This window comes from Notothenia rossii (genome assembly GCF_949606895.1).
Source record: "Notothenia rossii genome assembly, chromosome: 11".
Classification (NCBI taxonomy): Eukaryota; Metazoa; Chordata; class Actinopteri; order Perciformes; family Nototheniidae; genus Notothenia; species Notothenia rossii.
The window spans coordinates 12,774,899-12,794,696 of NC_136910.1; the positions used below are offsets into that span (position 1 = coordinate 12,774,899).

The 19,798-nt window shown below is 41.1% G+C and overlaps 1 protein-coding gene across 2 annotated transcripts in view; it reads left to right on the forward strand.

Annotated features, from left to right (window-relative positions):
• Positions 1–19,798, forward strand: part of adkb (adenosine kinase b) — a 98,132-nt gene that overhangs the window by 72,801 nt on the left and 5,533 nt on the right. For both annotated transcript variants that reach the window (XM_079660349.1, XM_079660350.1), the window contains exons 8-9: positions 13,529–13,564; positions 17,159–17,273. In XM_079660349.1, coding sequence (XP_079516475.1) covers positions 13,529–13,564; positions 17,159–17,273 — 151 coding nt within the window. The remainder of the gene's footprint in view (positions 1–13,528; positions 13,565–17,158; positions 17,274–19,798) is intronic.

Sequence of the window (19,798 nt, forward strand, 5' to 3'; positions counted from 1 at the left end):
CTCTATGTTGGCTGCTGGGAGGAGGGAGCGGGGAATGACTGCTCATACAGTGGAGCCCCAGACCTCCCATTGTGCACAAGCCAGACAAGGTTGGCGGTCATGCAGTGGTGCATGGTGAGTGACAGGTAACAGGGCTGCCTCGCCCACGCCCACCCCCTCCAGCCCCCCTGGCCGTCCTCTCACCCAAACTTCCACCCCCCCAAAGTGATGGATCAGCTTCAGCCCGCCATGCTTTCATAACAAGTCAGTGACAGTCAGGATCATGCATACTGACTCCTATAGCCTTGCAGAATGTGCCATAAGGGAAGGCTAATGTGTCTGCCTGTCTCTGCCTTCCTCTCCCACTCTTACTGAGTCACGATACAGAGCTGCACTCGCTTGGGGAAATATGTTAAAGCAGCTGTAAGATCTCATGTCTTTTGCTGTGACTAATAATATTTTAGGGGGGAGATTGGACGTTTTTGAAGATGGAGTGCTGCATTATATTGTCAAGACTGGGATCTTATTTCAGTTGGATCACAATTACCTTTTGATCGTTTGTTGTTCTAAAACAATCGTGCAACACCACAGGCTCCAAAACAGTCAATAGCCTCTGTTTCTTTCTGTGTTAGCCTGCTTCTGATGTTCTGATGTTGAAATGTGTCTGAGTTTACCCTTGGTAATTCTGCTGTAACTCGATCCTGCTGGTACTTGTTTGAAACCTGGCATCAGCAGGCCCGGCCTGGCCTATCGGCAGCCTCCTACTTATATAACAGTCTCCCATCCATCCTGTAATTACTGCCTTTTTGGGGCATAGTGTAGTGTCTGTTCCTTCACTGGAGAGGCTAGCGACGGCGTTTCTGCGCTGCTAGGGCCTGAGATGGTGCCGACAGAGGCACATAGACATCAGACGCTACTCCACTTAATTGGCAAACATGTCGTGTGATAACCTGGGAACACCACAGACCTAATTGAGTCCTCCTGTGCTGTCCTCTTCTGACTACCTGACATGGAACCTCCATTTAATGGCTGCAGTTAATTAGGCCCGAATGAGGGAATCATTACCGCTGGAAAAACCACATGCCAGTGGATTCGCCGATAAAATTAGCCACAATTTGCTTTTGCTATTTGAACATAAAAGATAAACCACACAATGGGGGAGAGGGGGGAAGGATTGGACCATTACAAACGGATTTGTATTCTGGAATTTTAGACATATCATAGACAAATGGAACGCTTAATCAAGACTGAATTAATCACCCTGACTGATGTTTTTCTAAGCCAGGATTCTTTCTCAATTTAGATCATTTCATATGCTTGGGCTCATTTTTTTTTTATCTTCACAAATGGTTTTAAAATATGCTTCCTTAATAAAACGGGACCGCAGATGATGAGCTTAGTTTTTTTGCCCCACAGCCAATACCCAACAACCTCCTCACTCCCCTGCCATCAACATTATATACCACCCCCATGCAGGAGCTCTTCATGCCTTCCATCGCTGTCCAATGCGTTCTGCAGCTCCACACTCAGAGGGAGCTTATTTTTATGGGTCCCAGCCCCGTCTTCCAAACGAGAGACAGCCATTGTAATTGAATACTCAATAGGTGAGCCATTTAACAAAAGTGGAAATGGCATTCGGCTATGTATTAATGTGCTTTGCTGAGGCAAAAAGAGCCATCATCATTTGAATGTTCAAGCTGTTTTAAAAGAGCATTTAGCCTGCCATCTCTCCAGGCCATGAGAACAAAATGACACGGATTTCTTCCTCCTCTGTACTTTGTGTGAATTTTCCTCACCTAATATTTGTGGTTATCTTGCTTATTTTCCCTTCCATCCCTCAGCACCTCTCCCTGATCTAGGTGGAGGGATACAAGTAGCTCTACAGAAGGTTATTGTCATGAAAAGCCCCTCAGGCGTTTTGGCTCACAGCCCTATTTTTCCTCCATCTGCATGCAGTGTGTGCGGGGTGGTGGGGGCTCTAATGATTTTTCCAGGACAGGTTGAAGTGGGTGTACAAGTGTATATATGTGTGTTTGTGTGGAATGGAAAAAAAAGGCAGGCAGGAAGAGGAGATATATGTGCAACATGGCGTCATTTCTCAACATCTCCGTAGATTCGTCATTTGGCTTTGTTTGTTTGAGGGACTGCTTGGAAGCCTTATCTCTGTGGCGAGGCCCGTGGCTGTTTATCGCCTCGGTGACGTGAGCGGGAACGTGGAAGTGGATGCTCTCCGCTGTCAGTATGTGTGGGTGATGGCAAGTTCACTGAAGGCCCCTTAGGGTATGAGGGGTGTTCTCACAAAGAAAAGAAGAATAGGAGAAAGAATTTTCCCTTGACAGCTCAAACACAGCGGTCTGGAGATGTACTTCTCAACGGTAGCTTGAGGAAAATATCCTGTCTTAACTGCCTAAAACAAAGAGATGTGAGGGCCAGATTAGCGTATTACTGAAACAGCTTTCCTTTTAGGCTCTTCTCTCTCTCCTCCTGTCAGAGCTGTCTGCAGAGAACAGGGTAGAACATGAGACATTAACCTCCATGTGTTTATTCACAAGGCCCCACAGGCCAACTGGGAGGATGAACACAGAACCATCTCTAAAGCCGGCGAAGCGGAACAATCACAATGTGTCATTTGAGGGAAAGACATGAAGCATTAGCTGCTGCTCTCCTTTGTGTCTTTCACAACTTAATTGTAATTGAATGTGCTATTTATGTGATGAGTCACATGCCTTCCACTCAGCGCAGAGCACACTGACCTTCAGTGTGACGTACAGTCAGTGAGTTGTATGATGAGTCATAGCGCTCAATAGCTGTGATGATTGGCTAAGGTAAAAGCTGACTTATTTTTCTTAATTTTTTGCTGAATATAGATAAATAATTCCCAACCCTTAAGAACAAGACCCCCCAAGTTGCAAAAAGCAGGACATTAAAAAGCTTGAAGTGATAACTTGTGACAAGGAGTTGAAAGTAACATTGCTTGGATTTACATTTAGATCACATACGTTGCTTTAATGACATCAGAGATCACAGTCCACACATATTGACATATTGACCCTCACAACACCTTAAGTTCATCCATTCCAATAGTATGAGTGTATTAAAAACCATGACCTTCTTGTGGTCAGGATCCAATTTTAACCACTCTGTTGCCCTTTAATTTTACTTCACTAAACATTGACTGAACGCATACATAACAACAGTACAATGCACTTAGTATTATGGCCAACTTGGAAGACAACATTTAAACCATTGCAATTGGTTGTTTAACACATTTTGGTATTTCAGGCTACAAAAAAACAAACAAATACATCTATGTTTTACAACTTATCATGTTATACGCCTGATAACAAAAACAGGACAGAAGTGTGTTTCGTTAAAATATATGACTTTTTAAAGTTAAGGTTTTTTTACTTCTTTGGACAAAGTCATATTGTATTGCTACGACACATCAGCTGGATATACTGAAGTACATCATTTTTTGGCAATCGACTGAGAGCAAGTAGAGAAAGCCCCCAGGACTCGGAGAAGCAAGTCACATAGTCAAAAAACTACCGTTATTATTAAGGAAGTCACATTAATATTAAAGACATCATTCCTGAGAATAAAAAACACTCCAAAATGGCTAGTTGCAGTCAAAATGTTTGTCTTTAGGTCCATTAAAAATGTAAACTTCTTTTTTAGGAGCTATCAGGACTAAAGCCAGCAGGTTCAGCCAGAGAACGACTCTAATGTTTTTTTGCATTAGAGGAAGCCTGAAAAACCTTTTTTTGGTGTTTGTGCCAAGTGAGCAGCTTTCATTGGATTGAAAAGGTTTGCCACCTTGGAATACTTCATCCAGTCCTCCATGTAACGGCAGCAAACAACTAACATATCTCCTGCTGAGGTGTTGGCTTTTCTTATCGTTTTAATAAAATAATTGAAATATTAGACATGCTTAAATACAGTACATTTTTCAAACTACTGTATGGTCCCATTTTTAGTAAAATAGACCTCAAAGCAGGGTACGCTTTCCTTCCATAGAGTGTTTTCAGTTCATGAAAGTGAGTTATAACATGTTTGTCATCTGGAAATATCTTGTTCTGTTTTCACTCGTGATGAGCTCCTCCATCCTCTTGTATAACTTCTGTTAGGCAACGCCCAAGATGGTGACGGCCAACATGTCAAACCATAACATCAACCAATGGGTGATGTTATGGTGACTATATTGACTTATATACAGTCTTTGGTAGTAAATGGTGGTCAAATCAGAAAACTGACACACCAATAGCAGTTTGCTATACATATTAGCAATCTGTTGGTCTTCCTACAGTAAGTGAGGCTAAAGTAGAATATGTGCAGAGCACTGGGGGAATGCTATTGCTTATAATTTCATCTTTGAAGAAGACTGTTTTATTACTTATTTTCTGAAGTTAACCACTTTCAAAGGTCACAAGCCAAAAGGGTTGTGAGCTACTACTCGATCAAATGAAGTGTTGCAACAAGATATGGCAATTGCTACAATGAAACCATCAGCCTTTTCCTGCAGAGAGGCGATTCAGTACAGAAGAAGAATGATCTCTCCAACATTCCTCTGTTTTTCCTGGCCTGTCTGTTTGCGAGTCATGGTACTTTGGGAGCCAGCATGGCTCCGCCAGAGGAGTCCGACTAACCACTGTAATTGTGCCGTGCCGAAGCCGCCTTCCCCAACCCTGGGATTGAACCATGAAATATTCCAAAATGCCGAGGTTAAAAGAGGGGGGTCTTTGGCAGTGCATCGTGAAATGTGAGACCACAGAGCATCTTTAACAAGGAGGCGGATAGAAGGCCAGCCAGCCTGCAAGTCGGGAAGCCAGTGCACATGGTGGAGTCCTCTGAAGGAGAATAATTATGGATGTAAGAGGAGATATTGCGCTGGGAGCAGATCAATAGTGCCCACGTTCTGCTGGCGCTGAGGCCACTGTATTTCTGTCACAGCAGGAGAGTGCAGGATATCAGCTTGTTGCTTGTTGCCGGAGGGACTCGCTGAAGTTTGAACACCGGCGGGTTTCCCAGATAGCCTTACAACCCTTGTTCCTGCACTCCCCCCAAATCACTGCTGTTTGGCTGCTTGCTTTCCCCCCCATCTCCAATCCTCTTATCCACACAGAGTTGGCTGGAGGATTGGCCTTTGTCTACTCGTGATTGTGTTCCCACAGTCCAGGCTATACAGTCATGTTTTCCAGTGTCCTTTGGAGGACTCTCCCTATTCTGCTCGGGTTATAAAACTCTGGATAAGAAATGGACAAAGACAGCATAATATACCCAATAATGATACCAAATGAATTTGCTACATGCCATGGGTAATAAAAACCTATGCTCTTATTGTAGAAATGTTGCTTAGCTTAATTTGCCCGCTGCTTCCACTTGAACTGAATGAAATGATTGTTTTTCAGATTTATTGCAGCTTTTTTTGATTGCATCATGCAAGTATTTCCCTCATCTTTCACATGTTAGCTGTGTGCATAAATGTGAGATGATTTAGCCTCCTTGTTGAAGGGCCCCCTGCCCACTATGCAGCTTTTCATCTGGCAATTGGCCATCTTATCCCATCAACACGTTGGACATCATCTACATTTTTTCTATAGCCAATTTATTCGAACAAAGCTCTCGTGTCCCTTGTGCACACAAATGGTACGAATTATTCCAAGAGTTGTTTTTTTTTCTTCTCCCCTGCTTTTTTATTGTCTGAAGCATGCTAGTCCCTCCAGAGCAGATCTTTGTTTCTCATTAGGGGGTAAATAGAGCAGACCAAATGCTCGTATGTTTATTATACACAGGAGGCATGATCACTGTTCTTAACAGTTCACTGCAGAAAAAGCGGTTTGCTTTTTTGACCTTTCGTTTGGAGCGCCTGCAGCCAAATGTCGGTTAAATTTTACTGGATAATAAGCTGCGAGAAAACTGATGGACTGTGATGAAGTTAGGTTAATCCATCAAAAGTTTTTATGCCAGACTTTTCAACAAAGACCGTTTTATCCAGAGTGAAACATAAATGTATGACCATTTTAACCATTAACTGTTATGTATTGGAAGGAAAGCTTGCACATAATAAAGCATCTGCAAAGATATTTGATAAAAACACATTTATTCATACAAAACAGTCAGAAGAGAAATAACCATATTAGATGAAACAAACATGAGAGCCATATCGCACAATGATTAAAGCAATTAAAACGGAAAGCTGTGTTTTAAAATGTTCTATTTCTCTATAAAAATATTTCTTTGTGACTCAGCATCAAACATACATTTGGTTAACAATAACAATCATTTAAGCTTAAAAGGAATCATAATCAGTTTCATCAGGAATGTGTGGGTGCGTTTGTAATGATAATAAATCAGGTGCTTAGAGTTTAAAGTAGCAGATCCCTTAGTCATATTAAAGCCCTTGAAACCTTTCAGAATCAGATGACAGCCTCTTTTATTTAGAACTAAATAAAGTGTTGAGTCATATCTTTGGCACACAATATGTTTTGTAGGGTGACTCTTCATTTAGAGAGCTTAAATTATATAAGTGGTTTATATTTCAACAACATAATCTAATTATATCACTTAAACTGAAACTGAAAATATACCCAAAAAGCTGAAACAAGAATGCAATTAATTTACTTTTATATATACAGAAACAATAACTTTCTATCTGGGAAGTCCTGAATCCTCAGAACGCCAATGAGATGAACCTTGATCAAAGAAACTGGCGTAGACGATCAATCAATACAAGTTATTGAAGCAAAGAAAACACTCTGAAACTAAATTATTTCTCAGTTAGCAGGTAATTTTTTTTCTCAAGTTAGATATTCGTGTATTTGGATAAATTCAAAAGACCTAATTGCAATTAATTGTTCACCTTTGGACTCTAGTGCAGTGAGTAGTAAAGTCAGCTAGAAATGTGGAATAAGAGTTGTAAGAACCAGTTAAAAGCTGCTGTGGAGCCGACACGTTCATCTTCCATCTTCCCTTTACCCAGTGTGGTTCCTTGAGAGATAGCCAGTCTGTGGTAGTCTGACGTTGTGTGCTGACCCCTTGTTAGAGCCCAGAGGTGAGATGTGTGATAGAGGCCCTCAGTGCTGATAAGGCCATCAGGCTGATAACTAACTCCCTCCAGCACAAAGCTGCTACTGCTACTGCCACAGCTTCCATTAGCCCCACCACACCGGCTGAATGCCTGCGCTTTCTGAGGTTACATCCTCTGTTCTTCTGGGCCCTTATGCAAACCCTGCTTTCCCAGGCTGAGATTGCTATCAGCGGAGATATTTATGTACTGCACATGTTTCCGATTGTTTAACCTTTGGACCTGTGCTGTAGGTGCTGCTGTCGTCCCTGTGGGCTCGCTAACTGCCCTTGTAGGCGGACTGAGATATTTGGGAGCAGAGGCTGTTGCTAGAGGTGTGTAATGGACTGGCAGGAAAGGGCACTGTTGAAATTGGTCACATGAAAGCTAAGGTCAGCCCCGGAGCTTAAGCCAGCTCCCTACTTGCTGTCAAGTTAGAACACATTTCTTTCAAATGGGTTCAAAGGGAAATGTTTATTATTATTTCCTTTATTCAGGTTAAATTTGCAGTTCTGATCAATTGGCATCCTTTGTGTCCCTTCTAGTGCACAGGAATGTGCAAACCCTGACGTGCTGTGTAGTTGAACTTTAAAGCCATTTGTTTAAACACATCTCAAGTTAATGACGTTCAAGGTTTGTATTAGTCATCAAATGTATGCCCTCAAAGCCAAAATAGAGAAGAATTGTTACGGCCCGTCCACACAGCGGCGTGCGTTGACGCTTGCCGGCGGGCGTGTCTGAAACTCGACCAACAACCAATCACATGAATCTCCCGCCCCTGACACACAAGCAGCGGTTTGATTGGCTAGAGCTTGTACTGGCATATGATTCGATTGGCTGACGCTTCTGCCGAGGCGTCAAAAGTTGAACATTGCTCAACTTTTGCAGCGAGCCACGCCAGCAAAAGCCCCCAGACTGATTTATTTACTCCGCGTCGCTTCCCACGATGCAGTTCGGCGAAAAGTGACGTCACCCCATTCAAAGTGAATGGTGAAGCGTCAACGCACGCCGCTGTGTGGATGGGCCGTTAGTATGGCTGTTAGAGATGTTCAGATGTATTGATTTTTTTTTGGCACAGATACCAATCAAAGTCCTTAATGGTGGTGATACAGATCCCAAACTGATACTTTGATAACTATGTATGTTTAATACATATTTAATAAAGACAGCATCAGATTGTGATTAGCTTATTTACCAATCTTTTAAAAATATTTCCTGATCGGCTTGGGACATTTGATACGCATTTCAGCAGCAGAAAGCCTGCTATAAAAAAACAACTAGCAATTAAAAACACTACTAAAATATAATAGGAAAGATATGCAGACTGAGTCAACATCGTTGTCATGTTTTTGCAGTGCTTTTCACATATTTAGTTTTAAGGGTACATCGTGCAGCTGCATTTTGTAGGAAACAATATACACAAATACAACATTTTTATAAATACTGATTCAGTAACAGATCAACAGAAACTCAATTTGAATGGATTGGGGGGGGGGGGGGGGCATGTTGGAAACATTCATATTTCTAAGCAGAAGGGACATTGCTGTATACAGCAGTCCATTAAATAAGGAGCATATCCTGAGGCAAGCTAAATGTACTGCATGACAGAATTTGAAAATGAATACAATTTAATGCACATGATAAGATACTGCAAATGTAAAGACTCACACCAATACACCATGTGGTGAACAGTGGAACAACTTAATGTAGAGGGGGAAATTATTAAATTATTTATAAAAAAAATGAAAAATCTCAATCGCCACTACTGTAGGTGTTTTTCGTGTGCTTAGTCCTAGTTTGGAATCTGAATAAAGTGTCTGTGCATGGCAGATGTACATCTCAAAAAACATTTAGGATAACACCAGCATGTAAGAAAATAACTAGGTAGAGATGAAACATGCCACTTAATGGCTCGGTAAAAACTGAAGTGAAATGCCATCAGTTGTTGTTGAGTAAATTCCCAGAGGCAGTAAAAGCAACTCCTGCCTCTCTGGAGTGTGTTACTGCGCGTGTGTGTTTACCCTCATGTTTGTGGCATGTCATGCTTGAGCAGGATTGCTGCATTCTCCTGGGAGCTACAGGAGAGCTCGGTACAGGTGATTTATTCCTCCTAATCTGTCCTGCACAGTAGCAGGCGGCCGCCTTCCCGTCCGCCCCAGCATGAGTGAGGTGCTATCAGCTTGCATGATCATATTAATAGTCACCGGCAGTCGTTATCGGCCCACATATCTTCGAGGTGGCAGCTTCCTGTTCGGCGGCACCTGGACTCGTGCTGGGGGCTGTTGTCCTGACATCACGGAGGAGTCTTGTTTGTGACCCCAAGGCCAAGTCAAGGGCACTAACAATCCCCACCGATGCCATCGCTTTGATTAGTTATTCATTCTCCACCCCCACACACCACCCTGTAATGTATGCTGTTGTAATCTGGCTGGAAACGCTCGAGTTGAATGCCAGATGTTGTTTTTTTACTGGGCATTTATGGAAGCTGAGTGACTCGCCTCAGTGATGTCTTACGCTTAAATGCGGGGAATGAGGAAAACATGTCACCTGCCACTGTTATTTATATATGCACGTAGTTTTAATTGGCTGAATTATTTGAGATTTCATGACCCCAGTCATGCTCAGTTTAATTTGAAAGGTTCCTACAGAAGGTGATTTGTCAAAACCAACTAATCTGTCCGGACCTGATAATTGCCTCTTTTTCAGTTTGCACCATTTGACGAATAAACCAACCATCATATTATTCAGTTCAACATTTCAGAAGTTCATTTTGATTAAAATGGTGTTAGGCGTACACGCTGACGTCTTTTTAAATAAACATGTATTGAAGGGAAGAAGAAAACATGGGTGTTGTTGTAAATAACTTGTCAGGGCTATATAGCCTCCTTTGTATCTCACCCCCCGCTCAATGTCAAATACAATTCAATTTCTGCATCAGCCTGGGCTAACACGGTCAAGCAAATGCCTATTTTCTGAATGGCCTTGGGGAGTTATGCTTTTCAGCTTATCAACTTTTATTAACCTTAGCACTGAGGTTTGCTCTTTGATTTAGATTCTTTGGGAAACACTGAAATTGGATTTTTTCTTTTTCTCTGCTCTCAGTCCTGCTGTGACATATGCTCAACAGCTTGTTACACAGAGGAGGAGGAACTAAATGCTTGCTTTGATTTGTTACAGAGACCATTCTATCATCAAAGTCAATAACAACTGTCTAGATTTATTAATTTCTTCTCGTTTGGGCGTTATTACGTGCCTTTAATAGAAAAGAGGCATTAGAGAATGGATGGATTTCTTAAAATGTACCTCCAAAACATCAAAATAACTGTTTTGGTTTTCTGTATTATTTCCTTTATTTGTTTTAAATACTGGTAAATGGTGAACATATCAATGAAAAAGTGGTGAAAATGGCTAGTAGGAGATGATATTAGATGACAGGATAGTTATGAAATGAAGATAGGAAAAGCAGACGGGGGCTTTTACTTTGATTCCTGTTTTTTTTAATGTTTCTTTCCCCTGATAAATGATCAGTGCAGTGTTGTGTGCTATTATGTTAGTTATCCAGAGCCGTGAATGTCATCTTTGCTCATCTCTTTATGATGAGGTGTTATATAAAGACCGACTGCATATTGAGCACTTTTCATTAAGAGGAAGAACACGAAGTCAATACGGAATAAGTTACTTCACAGAAACGACCCACATGCTGTGGCTGCACAGGCATGCTATGCTCCTGTCACATGTAGTGTCAAGGAAAACAAAGTGTGAGGCTTTGAACAAATGCCCTTTGCATGAAGTGTGTATTTCCTCTTTCATTTTGCTTGGCAAGAAATGGTAAACTCCCGCCCCCCTGACTGGGCTCTGGATTATTAGCTTAAGCTCTCTAAAAATATCCCTTTGACTGTTTAAGCCTCTGACAGCAGCAACATCTCACACATTCTGATAGCTTTATATTAACTATGGCTGCAGAGGGCTCATGCACTCAGCCTGACTTGTTATCTTTTACCTTGTTTTCCCGAGGAGTAGAACTTACGGGCTCCGAAATCTGCAAAAAGAAAAGTCCCCTCTCCTTCAGAATCGGGCTCGGAGTGGATCATGAAAGGCGAGCGTGCAATCTCCGAACAAACGAGATGCTTTTTTGAGCACGAGAGGATTTTGCCCAGATGTCACTCGAAGCGCTTGTCATTGTTGCGACAGCTGTAGAAGCACATGGACCGTCATTTGAAAACCACACATACCAAAACAGCACACGTCAAATGTGTAACGTACACAACCTGAAACGTAGGACTTTCCAATTTCAATGTAGAAAATGATGACTTTTATTGCCTATCATTTCAGTTTTATTGACATGTATGTGTAGTTCAGCTAATTGTGTATTTACCAGCACACAGTATTTATAATACCGATATATTAGGTTTAGCTGAGCTTAAACAAGCAAATATCTTTGGTGTTGGCCTTCATAACAGCTCATAGAAATTAATAAATTCCTAAAAGGGATTACACCGTACACATGTGGCTCATAGACATCGCTTCAATTATCTTTTCTTCTAACACCCACACTCTCTCCAAAGGCTTTTCTCAAAAAACATTATAACTGCTAACTAGAGAGAGAGACGGAGGGTGAGATAGAGGCATGTGCCGCTCCACAGCACCATCGTTATTCCAGCCATCATTCATGTGTCTCTTTTAAATGCTTTCAGATGAAATATCGCTGTTTTGACAAGAGATTTTTCCAAGCTGCTCGCGTCCCTGCGAGATGCCTCATGCTCGCCGGTGATGGAACGTTGCTGAGTAGAAAAGTCAATATGTGGTTGTAAATAAATGAAAACAAATGTGAGACCTAAGCCTTCAATCGACTGAAAAAGACAAAGGAAGGAGAGAGGAAAAATACTCTTCACCTTTACTCATTATAAAGCTGCTTATGGGCTACAGCGGCTAATTGACTAGCCTCTCTGCCCCTGTGTGTGTGGAAGGAGTCGAGGGGGGGTCATGAATTGACATATTGCTTGCGCTGTTGATCCAAGGCAGAGAGCCATGAGGCTTTCCTCCAGGGACCGGTAACCTTATTGTTCCATGTCATCTCCTCCCCTTCTGTTTGAGGACCAGGTTGCCAACCTTTCCCCAAGGTCACGCAAATATCAGCCCCCCTACTGCAGATAATTGGATTGTTTAGAATCATAACATCGACTTATTGGCCCGTCTGGGGTCAAAAGTGAGTTTAGTGCACCAGGTTGTCTGTCATGATTTGTGGCATCGTTCTGGACCGACAAGCAACAGCTTCTGTCACCGGTTAAAGAAACGACCAGAGGTTTGGCAGGCTGTTGCCTACAAAAGACATATTGATATACACGGAGCTAATCATATTGTCTAACCATGCTGCTTCTGTATTCGATTTTTCTATTCTTTGTTAATTGATGTGCAGAACCAACCCTGAAATGTCGAAAAGAAAAATGTTTTTTTGATCAATTGTATACATGTTTGCTCTACGTAATATTCAATAGCATTATATTTTGTTTTGTAACAGTTATATTTTCTACTTTTCAAGGCAGACATTAGTTTTAATCAATATCTGATGGATTTTTAAAAAAGCAAAAAGTGTCCCCAAATTCTGTACTTAGGACCCTAGATTTTTAAACTCTAGAAATGAGGTATCATTTACCTTATGTGTGATACTTTTAATGTTGGCAGTACGTTATGAATTTTTTTTTCCCAGGCAGCCGTTGGTCTCCATTAATTTTCATACACTTGAAACTCTTGAGTTGTGTAATTATGTAAATGTGGTTAATTAAACTGTAATTCAAAGCAACAACTTATCTGCTAATGGAGACTTGAGCTTCAAAAGCAACATTATTAATATTGTATGGAAATTAATAGAAACCCAATTTCCCCGAAACAATAAGAACAAAATACACATGTAGATTTTTTTGTAGCATGAATTTGCTTTAGACAACCCAAACAAGTTTTAAGAGCTTAACACCCAGTTGCCAACCCATACTAAAACAAATGGAGACCAACAGCTGCCTGAAATAGTAAAACAAATACCTACAAATCTAATTCACTGGATATCTTTACGAAGTTTACGTGATTTGTAGCTAAAGCAAAAATGTGCATACACACATGTAGGGGGCCTTTTAAGTGCACCTGTTAGGAAACCAAAGAAACATGGTGCGTGTTGAATGCCTGCAGTGTCGGGGATTCCCACATACCAGAACATATTCATGGTTTCATGGCTGGGGGCTTACGTGGTGTTACCTCATACTGCCGTGGTAAGAAGAGACCAAGTGGGGCAATAGATTAAATGGGTGGGCTGCATGCCTATTAAATCAGGGGTTGGCAGAGGAGCGCTATCTCAGGTTACCTATTCTCAGGTGTCATGGCCGCACATGTGAGGGAGCGGATGCAACGAGATGTCTTTACTTCACGTGACATTCTACTTTGCAAGTGACTCTGTAATTAACTGCTCATCTGTGTGTGTTTTTTTTTCTTCTCTAGGAGGCGGCGACATTTGCCAAAGAGCTCGGCTTTGAGGTGAGTTGACCGGCAATTGCACACTAAACAGATCCTAAAGGTTTATTTTTGCTGATAATGAAGTTCTTTTTGGACAGTGATTGATGTGCTATTATACTCTCCAGGCCTTGCAGCAGTTGCTATGGAAACCTGGCAGTCGTCATGGTTTCTTTGTTCAGCCAGCTCTCTGTTATGACGCACTCTGCTAGGTCTGCACCCAACATCGCCTACAGATGTTATTTATTGAATTTTGAAAAGCCTCTTGGGAAGCTGAGAAGTTGGGCATGGTTTCAAGCCTTTCTCTGCAGGCTGGGGGCTCATCAGGTTGCCTGGTTAAAAAGCCTCCTCATTATCTTCATTGCACTCAGGGATGATACTGTATGTCTCCCTTTCCCTGCTATGGCATTACAGCACACTGAAACACACTGTAGTCTTTTAATAACCAAATTACAGCCACCTGTGGTTTTAGATTATGGAAATGAAAATGACAGTGCTTGTTCCCCCATAGATCGTGCTTTAAAGTGGGGCTGCCTCTTACGTGTAAAAATGAATGTTCCCTGTGTCTATTTTCTGCCTGTATTTTGCATATTTTCCAGTCGCGCTGAAATCAAAAGCACAAATAGCCGGTGTATGTGTGTGCTCAGGTATTTTAAGTGCCTTCTCTCTTTCAAAGGTAAGGCTGCCTTGAGTATGGCTCTGCACTGTGTGAATAATTGTCATCCAGAATCACTAACGGTGTGATCAACGTGACTGGAATAGAAATGCAATCCTGATGGCAGTGACAGGTTTAAGAGAGGAGAAGGCAGGAAGAGGAAGGGGGGGGGGGGGGGGGGGGTGATCGCTTGGTGTGATGGAGGGTGCCTCACATGAGAAAATAACACAAAGGGCAAAGTGTAGACTTTCCTAGTAGTTACAATTCTTTGACATTTTCCATGTCAACCTGATTTGCCAGAACACTCTGAAAGATTGCATCGGATGAATGTGATTTCTCAGATAACATCAGCAGTCTGTACTGTACTTAATGCATTTTCAGATGCTTGTAGTTAAAAAAGGTTCTTCAAAGTAGTCTTTTTCTTTTTTTTGTCACTTTGTAATGATCATTTCACTTGCCGTCATACTGAATATATATAAAAATATCAATATACAGAGTGTATATAAAATATCAATATACAGAGTGTATACTAGCTTATAGAACTTTGTTTAAAATGGGACAAACAAATATAATGTTTAAACGAGATTTATAGGAAGAAATGTGTCGTTCACACATACACAGTACTCTTGTAATATGAGTATGACTGCAGAAAAACTCTGGGTTTAATAAGGGTAATTTCCATCCCTTATACAATATCTCAAAAATATGAAATGTGTGACAATTATAAAAAAATCCTGAGCTTAAAGATCTTGGATAGTTGTTTGATGAAATAATTTTAGCGCACGTCCTCTCACTGGAAATATTCTGGAGCTTTTAGCCATATCGCATGGATTTTATAAGAAGAAGGAGTTGCTCAGTTGTCATGGCGATTGTTGAAAGATGGTCTCCAGTGTCGCATCTGACAACCTGTTATGTGACCAAAATGATATAAATAAACAAACCTCTCTATTACAACTGAGCAAACTCCATCTCACAAAACACTGCTGGATGCCCTTGAATGGATCTTGTGATAAGTTTCTTTTTTCAAATTAAATTCATATTAAATTCAATGAACTGACTTTCAATAGAATCTATCAAATTAAATTCTACAGAACGAGCTCGACTACCTCTTTTTGAAAACATGAACCAAAATCAATTACTTATTTTGACAAGTCTTTTGTCAAATTATACCGCAATTTGATCATCCTGTCGCGGCACCAAATGTACATGTTTTAATAGTTATTCTGTCAAATATACTTCTTTGACTTTAATTAAATGAATTAGTTCAGTTAATTGATCAGTGGAGGATTCTTTTTTTACGGATGCTTTTATTGGATATTGTTAGCTGCTGCCGAGTAGTCATTATCTGACTTGATGCACTTTTAGTGTATTCTGAAACATTGTTATTATCAAATTATGGATGACTAACAAAAATGGCAGCAGCACACCTCTAGTGTAAATAAGAGATAAAAAGCTTGTATTTTCCAAAACAGCAATCAGCAGATCTCAACACAGTCGCCTGATTGTGATCTGTTTCCCCCTTTTTAAATGCTCAAAGAACTGTCTTTATCACGCTCTGATTGAATCTCTCCCTGGCAGTGTTTGTCAAACAGCCTGCAGTGGAGACCATCACTTTCTCACTGGCTTCGACACAAAAAACACAATTTAACACCCCTGGGAAGCTCCTATATTTCACGCCTTGTTGATTTATGTCTGATCAATTGCCACACAATCGTAAATATTAACATTTGTCATCGGTCAACTAAATTGACCATATCATTTGCCAATTCATTTGTCCTGCACTTATTTCTCTGTCAGGTAAGTGTTTCTGCCTGTCAAAAAGGAGGAAGTTGTTTATGTGTGTTTACAGCGTGCCCTCCTCAACAGGTGTGATGCTTACCCTCCCACCTCTGGCTTTTAGAACCTTTTAGCTCCTAAACCTGAGTAGAGCGCCTTTTTTTTATGCCCGGCAAACATAAAAACGAAGGGTGACAATGTGCCGAAGCCTTGTGCAGTTTTGCATTCAGTGTCTGGAGGACTGCTTGTGGTTACATCCAGTCACAGTGACAAATTACCTTTTTATTTTTTTTATTTCACCGACGCCTGCTAACAGCCTCTGTATTAACCTCACCATTAGCACTTACTTAGAGTGTTACACCCATTTTTCCTAGAGCCTGGGTCTCCCCGGACCTCTCAGGGCTGATTAAAGGACATTTGGGAGGCATTTAGAGGTGTAAAAGCTCATTGGTTTGAGTGAGCCAGTGTGGCTTGTACTATTGGGTTGGAGCCTATCTCTCTGATTACTCCCATAACCACAGTATTTGCTCGCCCTGAAGCTGCTCGAATGTTAGCTTTGACACAGATGCTAGAGGCGTCTACAACCCGTTAATGCTAGCTACTCAGCGTGCTGTATTACGGAACAGAAGAGTCCACCCCACTGCGAGGCGGCGATAAAGACATTCCACCTGCTCATAGTACATCATGATGAGTTAATAATAAAGTAGCTCTGACAGGTGTGGTTTTTTTATCCCTCTCATGATCAAAGGCAAGCACTCCGGAGAGTTCTGTCGTCTCCAGGCGAGAATATCCATTCTGTGCAGATGCTGAGGAGAGATGGCCTGTTTCAGGAAGAGAATGATACAGTACACGCACCACCTATCCCTTCAGCTCAGAAGTAGCTTTATCTGACAACAGCATATCTTCACAAGCTTATTTTCATCTCACTTAGGGAATATGACATTCTAATATTTTACAGCTCTCCTGTAGCGGCATGGAAACATCATTGAGCGCCCCTATTGATCTTTTTCCAAGCGGTTTCATAGCCCATCTGGTTTCATTATCACTTGATCCGTCTGCCAGGATTGGAAAACAAATCTGACCTCTTCCTGTCACAGTTTGCGATCTTTGATTAACTTCTCAGAAACTGTTATTCTCGATGCATTTATTCAACCTTACATACTCCCTGTGTTTTGGTGTTTTTACAGACAGATGACATCGCAGAGATTGCAAAAAAGGCCCAAAACCTCCCCAAGGAAAACACGAAGAGGCAGCGAATGGTGGTGTTCACCCAGGGCAAGGACGACACTGTTGCAACTGTTGGTAGGCAATTTATTGTTTTTTCGTTTTTTGTCTGCCTGTCTTCACATATTTCAACTGAAGTACCACTCAAAGCCATCCCAACTTTGGCCCCTTTTGGACATCTTTACCCTCCTCTTAAACCTCATATCACAAAACTGCAGAGCGGAGCCTTAAATAGATTGTAGATCTCTGACTGAAAAGAGCTGAATGCTATCAGTAATTTCTTTGAAGTTTTTAACCTGAAACATTGACCCCAGATGTTAGAGAAAATGAATGCTTGCACTACATTCTGTCATTTCTGAGCATAAAAGAAATGTGGGGGATGCAGAGAGCAGGCATTGATTTGTGAAGTACTTCTAACTTTGTCTTGGACAGACTCCAGGCCAGTCCTCAGCAATTTTTAATGCTTAGACTCTTACATCCTGCCCTTTTCTTTTCCTTCCTGCAAAAATGCTGGCAGAGTGGCCTCGAGGAGAGGTTGATAATGTTGCTCCTCAAATCAATGCATTCTTTTTTATTTTATTTGGGGCAGATTTGTTATCGGGACATTAAAAGGCGATGTCATCATAACTGAGCAGGGGTTGCAGGTTTAAGCGGTGTGTGGGGAGACGATAGTTTTCGATTACTGCTGGGAGATGTTTCCTTTGTTTGGAGCCACAGGGTGTCTCTCCTCGTTGCCCTTGCAGTTCAGAGAAGCCTGCACGAGGAGAGATGGCCTCAGGTAAAGACTCCAACATATCACTCGTCACTGGGGACTGCAGGGAGCACGGCCACAGCAGCACTGTACCTTCAGGATACTGTCCACGCTCCTTAATTCCACTGTATTTACGAGCTGAAGCTTTGGACAGTATGTCACCAATGGCATCAGAATCATCAGAAGTCCTTAATTTGTCCCGCAGCGGGGACATTTATCCAATTCAATCCAACTTTATATATATATATATAGCACATTTAAAAACAACAGAGTTGACCAAAGTTCTGTATATCAATAAATATATAAAAAGCAGTATAAATACATTTAGACAAAACAAATGTAAAAGCATACTTGTAGCCACAGACTGAAAAACTCTCATACACGATGTAAAAACATGTACTGTATTACATCAGCAGAAGTGTAGTGCAGATAAAGCAAAAATAATAGATACTAAATACAAAAAGTAGGCACACGTTATTAATAATCAAAAACAAAGTAATAACAGATAAGTACACCATGGTATAAAAGAAAACCTATTGTAGCATTATATTTTTTTAAAGTGACCAAATGAAATTATAGTAAGTAGCATGAGATTCAGTAAATCTTTTTCTGGATTTATATCTATATTGTATTTTCCTTTTAATGGTCTGTAAAGTGTGCTGCCATTTTGGCTACATTTCTCAAGAGACTCTCTTGGTATAATAAAGGTTTTAAGTGGCTGTAATCAATATTTTTTTATATTAAAAACTATAAAATAACTATAATCTGAAAAGGGAAGCCACAGAATGATTACCCAACTCTGCAGTTCTCCCAAGCTCTATAAAGGTTTTTAATCTTTTAACTCCTTGTTTTGGTTTTACAGGCGCCACTTTAGGTAGGCTGTCATCAGTGTTGTTTACTGCCGCAGCACGTCAGCTGTTTTCAGCTATAAAACTCTGATAAACCCACATTAGCAACAAAGTTAGCGACTAGCTCGTGAACATATTGCAGATTTCAGCAGCAAGAGCGAGGTATGGAGAACAGAAGGAGTTAAAAGCACAGTGGCTGTTGGACTTTGATGCATCGGGTGTACATTTATCAATCTCTTATCCATCAATGTATTAACATACTGATTTATTGCCAAGTACAAACTAATAGCATATGTTTTTAATGAAGCAAATAATCATGTTCAAAGCAGTGTTCCTGGAAGTACATTTCCTTTCATGAGAGTCTGAAAATATATTCTTAAGCAGACAGTTAAAAAGAAGGAGAATCAATCCATTGTGCTGGAGGTGATGGATAATTCCCGCCTGCTCCCCTCATTGCTCCTGCGCGGAGACAGAGCTGCGCGCCGCTGTGAACTTTATATAAAATACATGATGAATGCAGGCGGGATGAAAGACAATGTGTTTCAGATGTCATCTACAAAGGCAAACATGATAAATGTCATTGACTGTGCTATCATTTCAGTGGAGCAGTTACAGTAGTAGGTGCTACAGCATTGGCGTGTGTGAGTGAGTGCGTATGTGTGTGTTAACATCGCTATTCATGCCCGCCAAATAAATGTCAATGTAAAAAGAGAATTAAAGATTTTCATTTCCCAGAGGCGGCGCTCTAATAAACTTGATCTCTCATTTTGTTTGCAATTTGTCCTCCTGTCAGGATTTGATCATTTGCCAGCGTCTGCATGTCATGTTAAACCATTTTATAGTGATTAAGGACGGGAGAATGCTTTCCCCCGTGGTATGATTCTCTAAAAAGAGATGTCAATTTGTTATTGTTCTTTTTTTTTTTCCCTGCCCTTCATTTGGAGCCTTTCATCACACCACCGCTTCAAACGAGCTGGGAGCAGGGGGGAAATGGCCCTTTATTT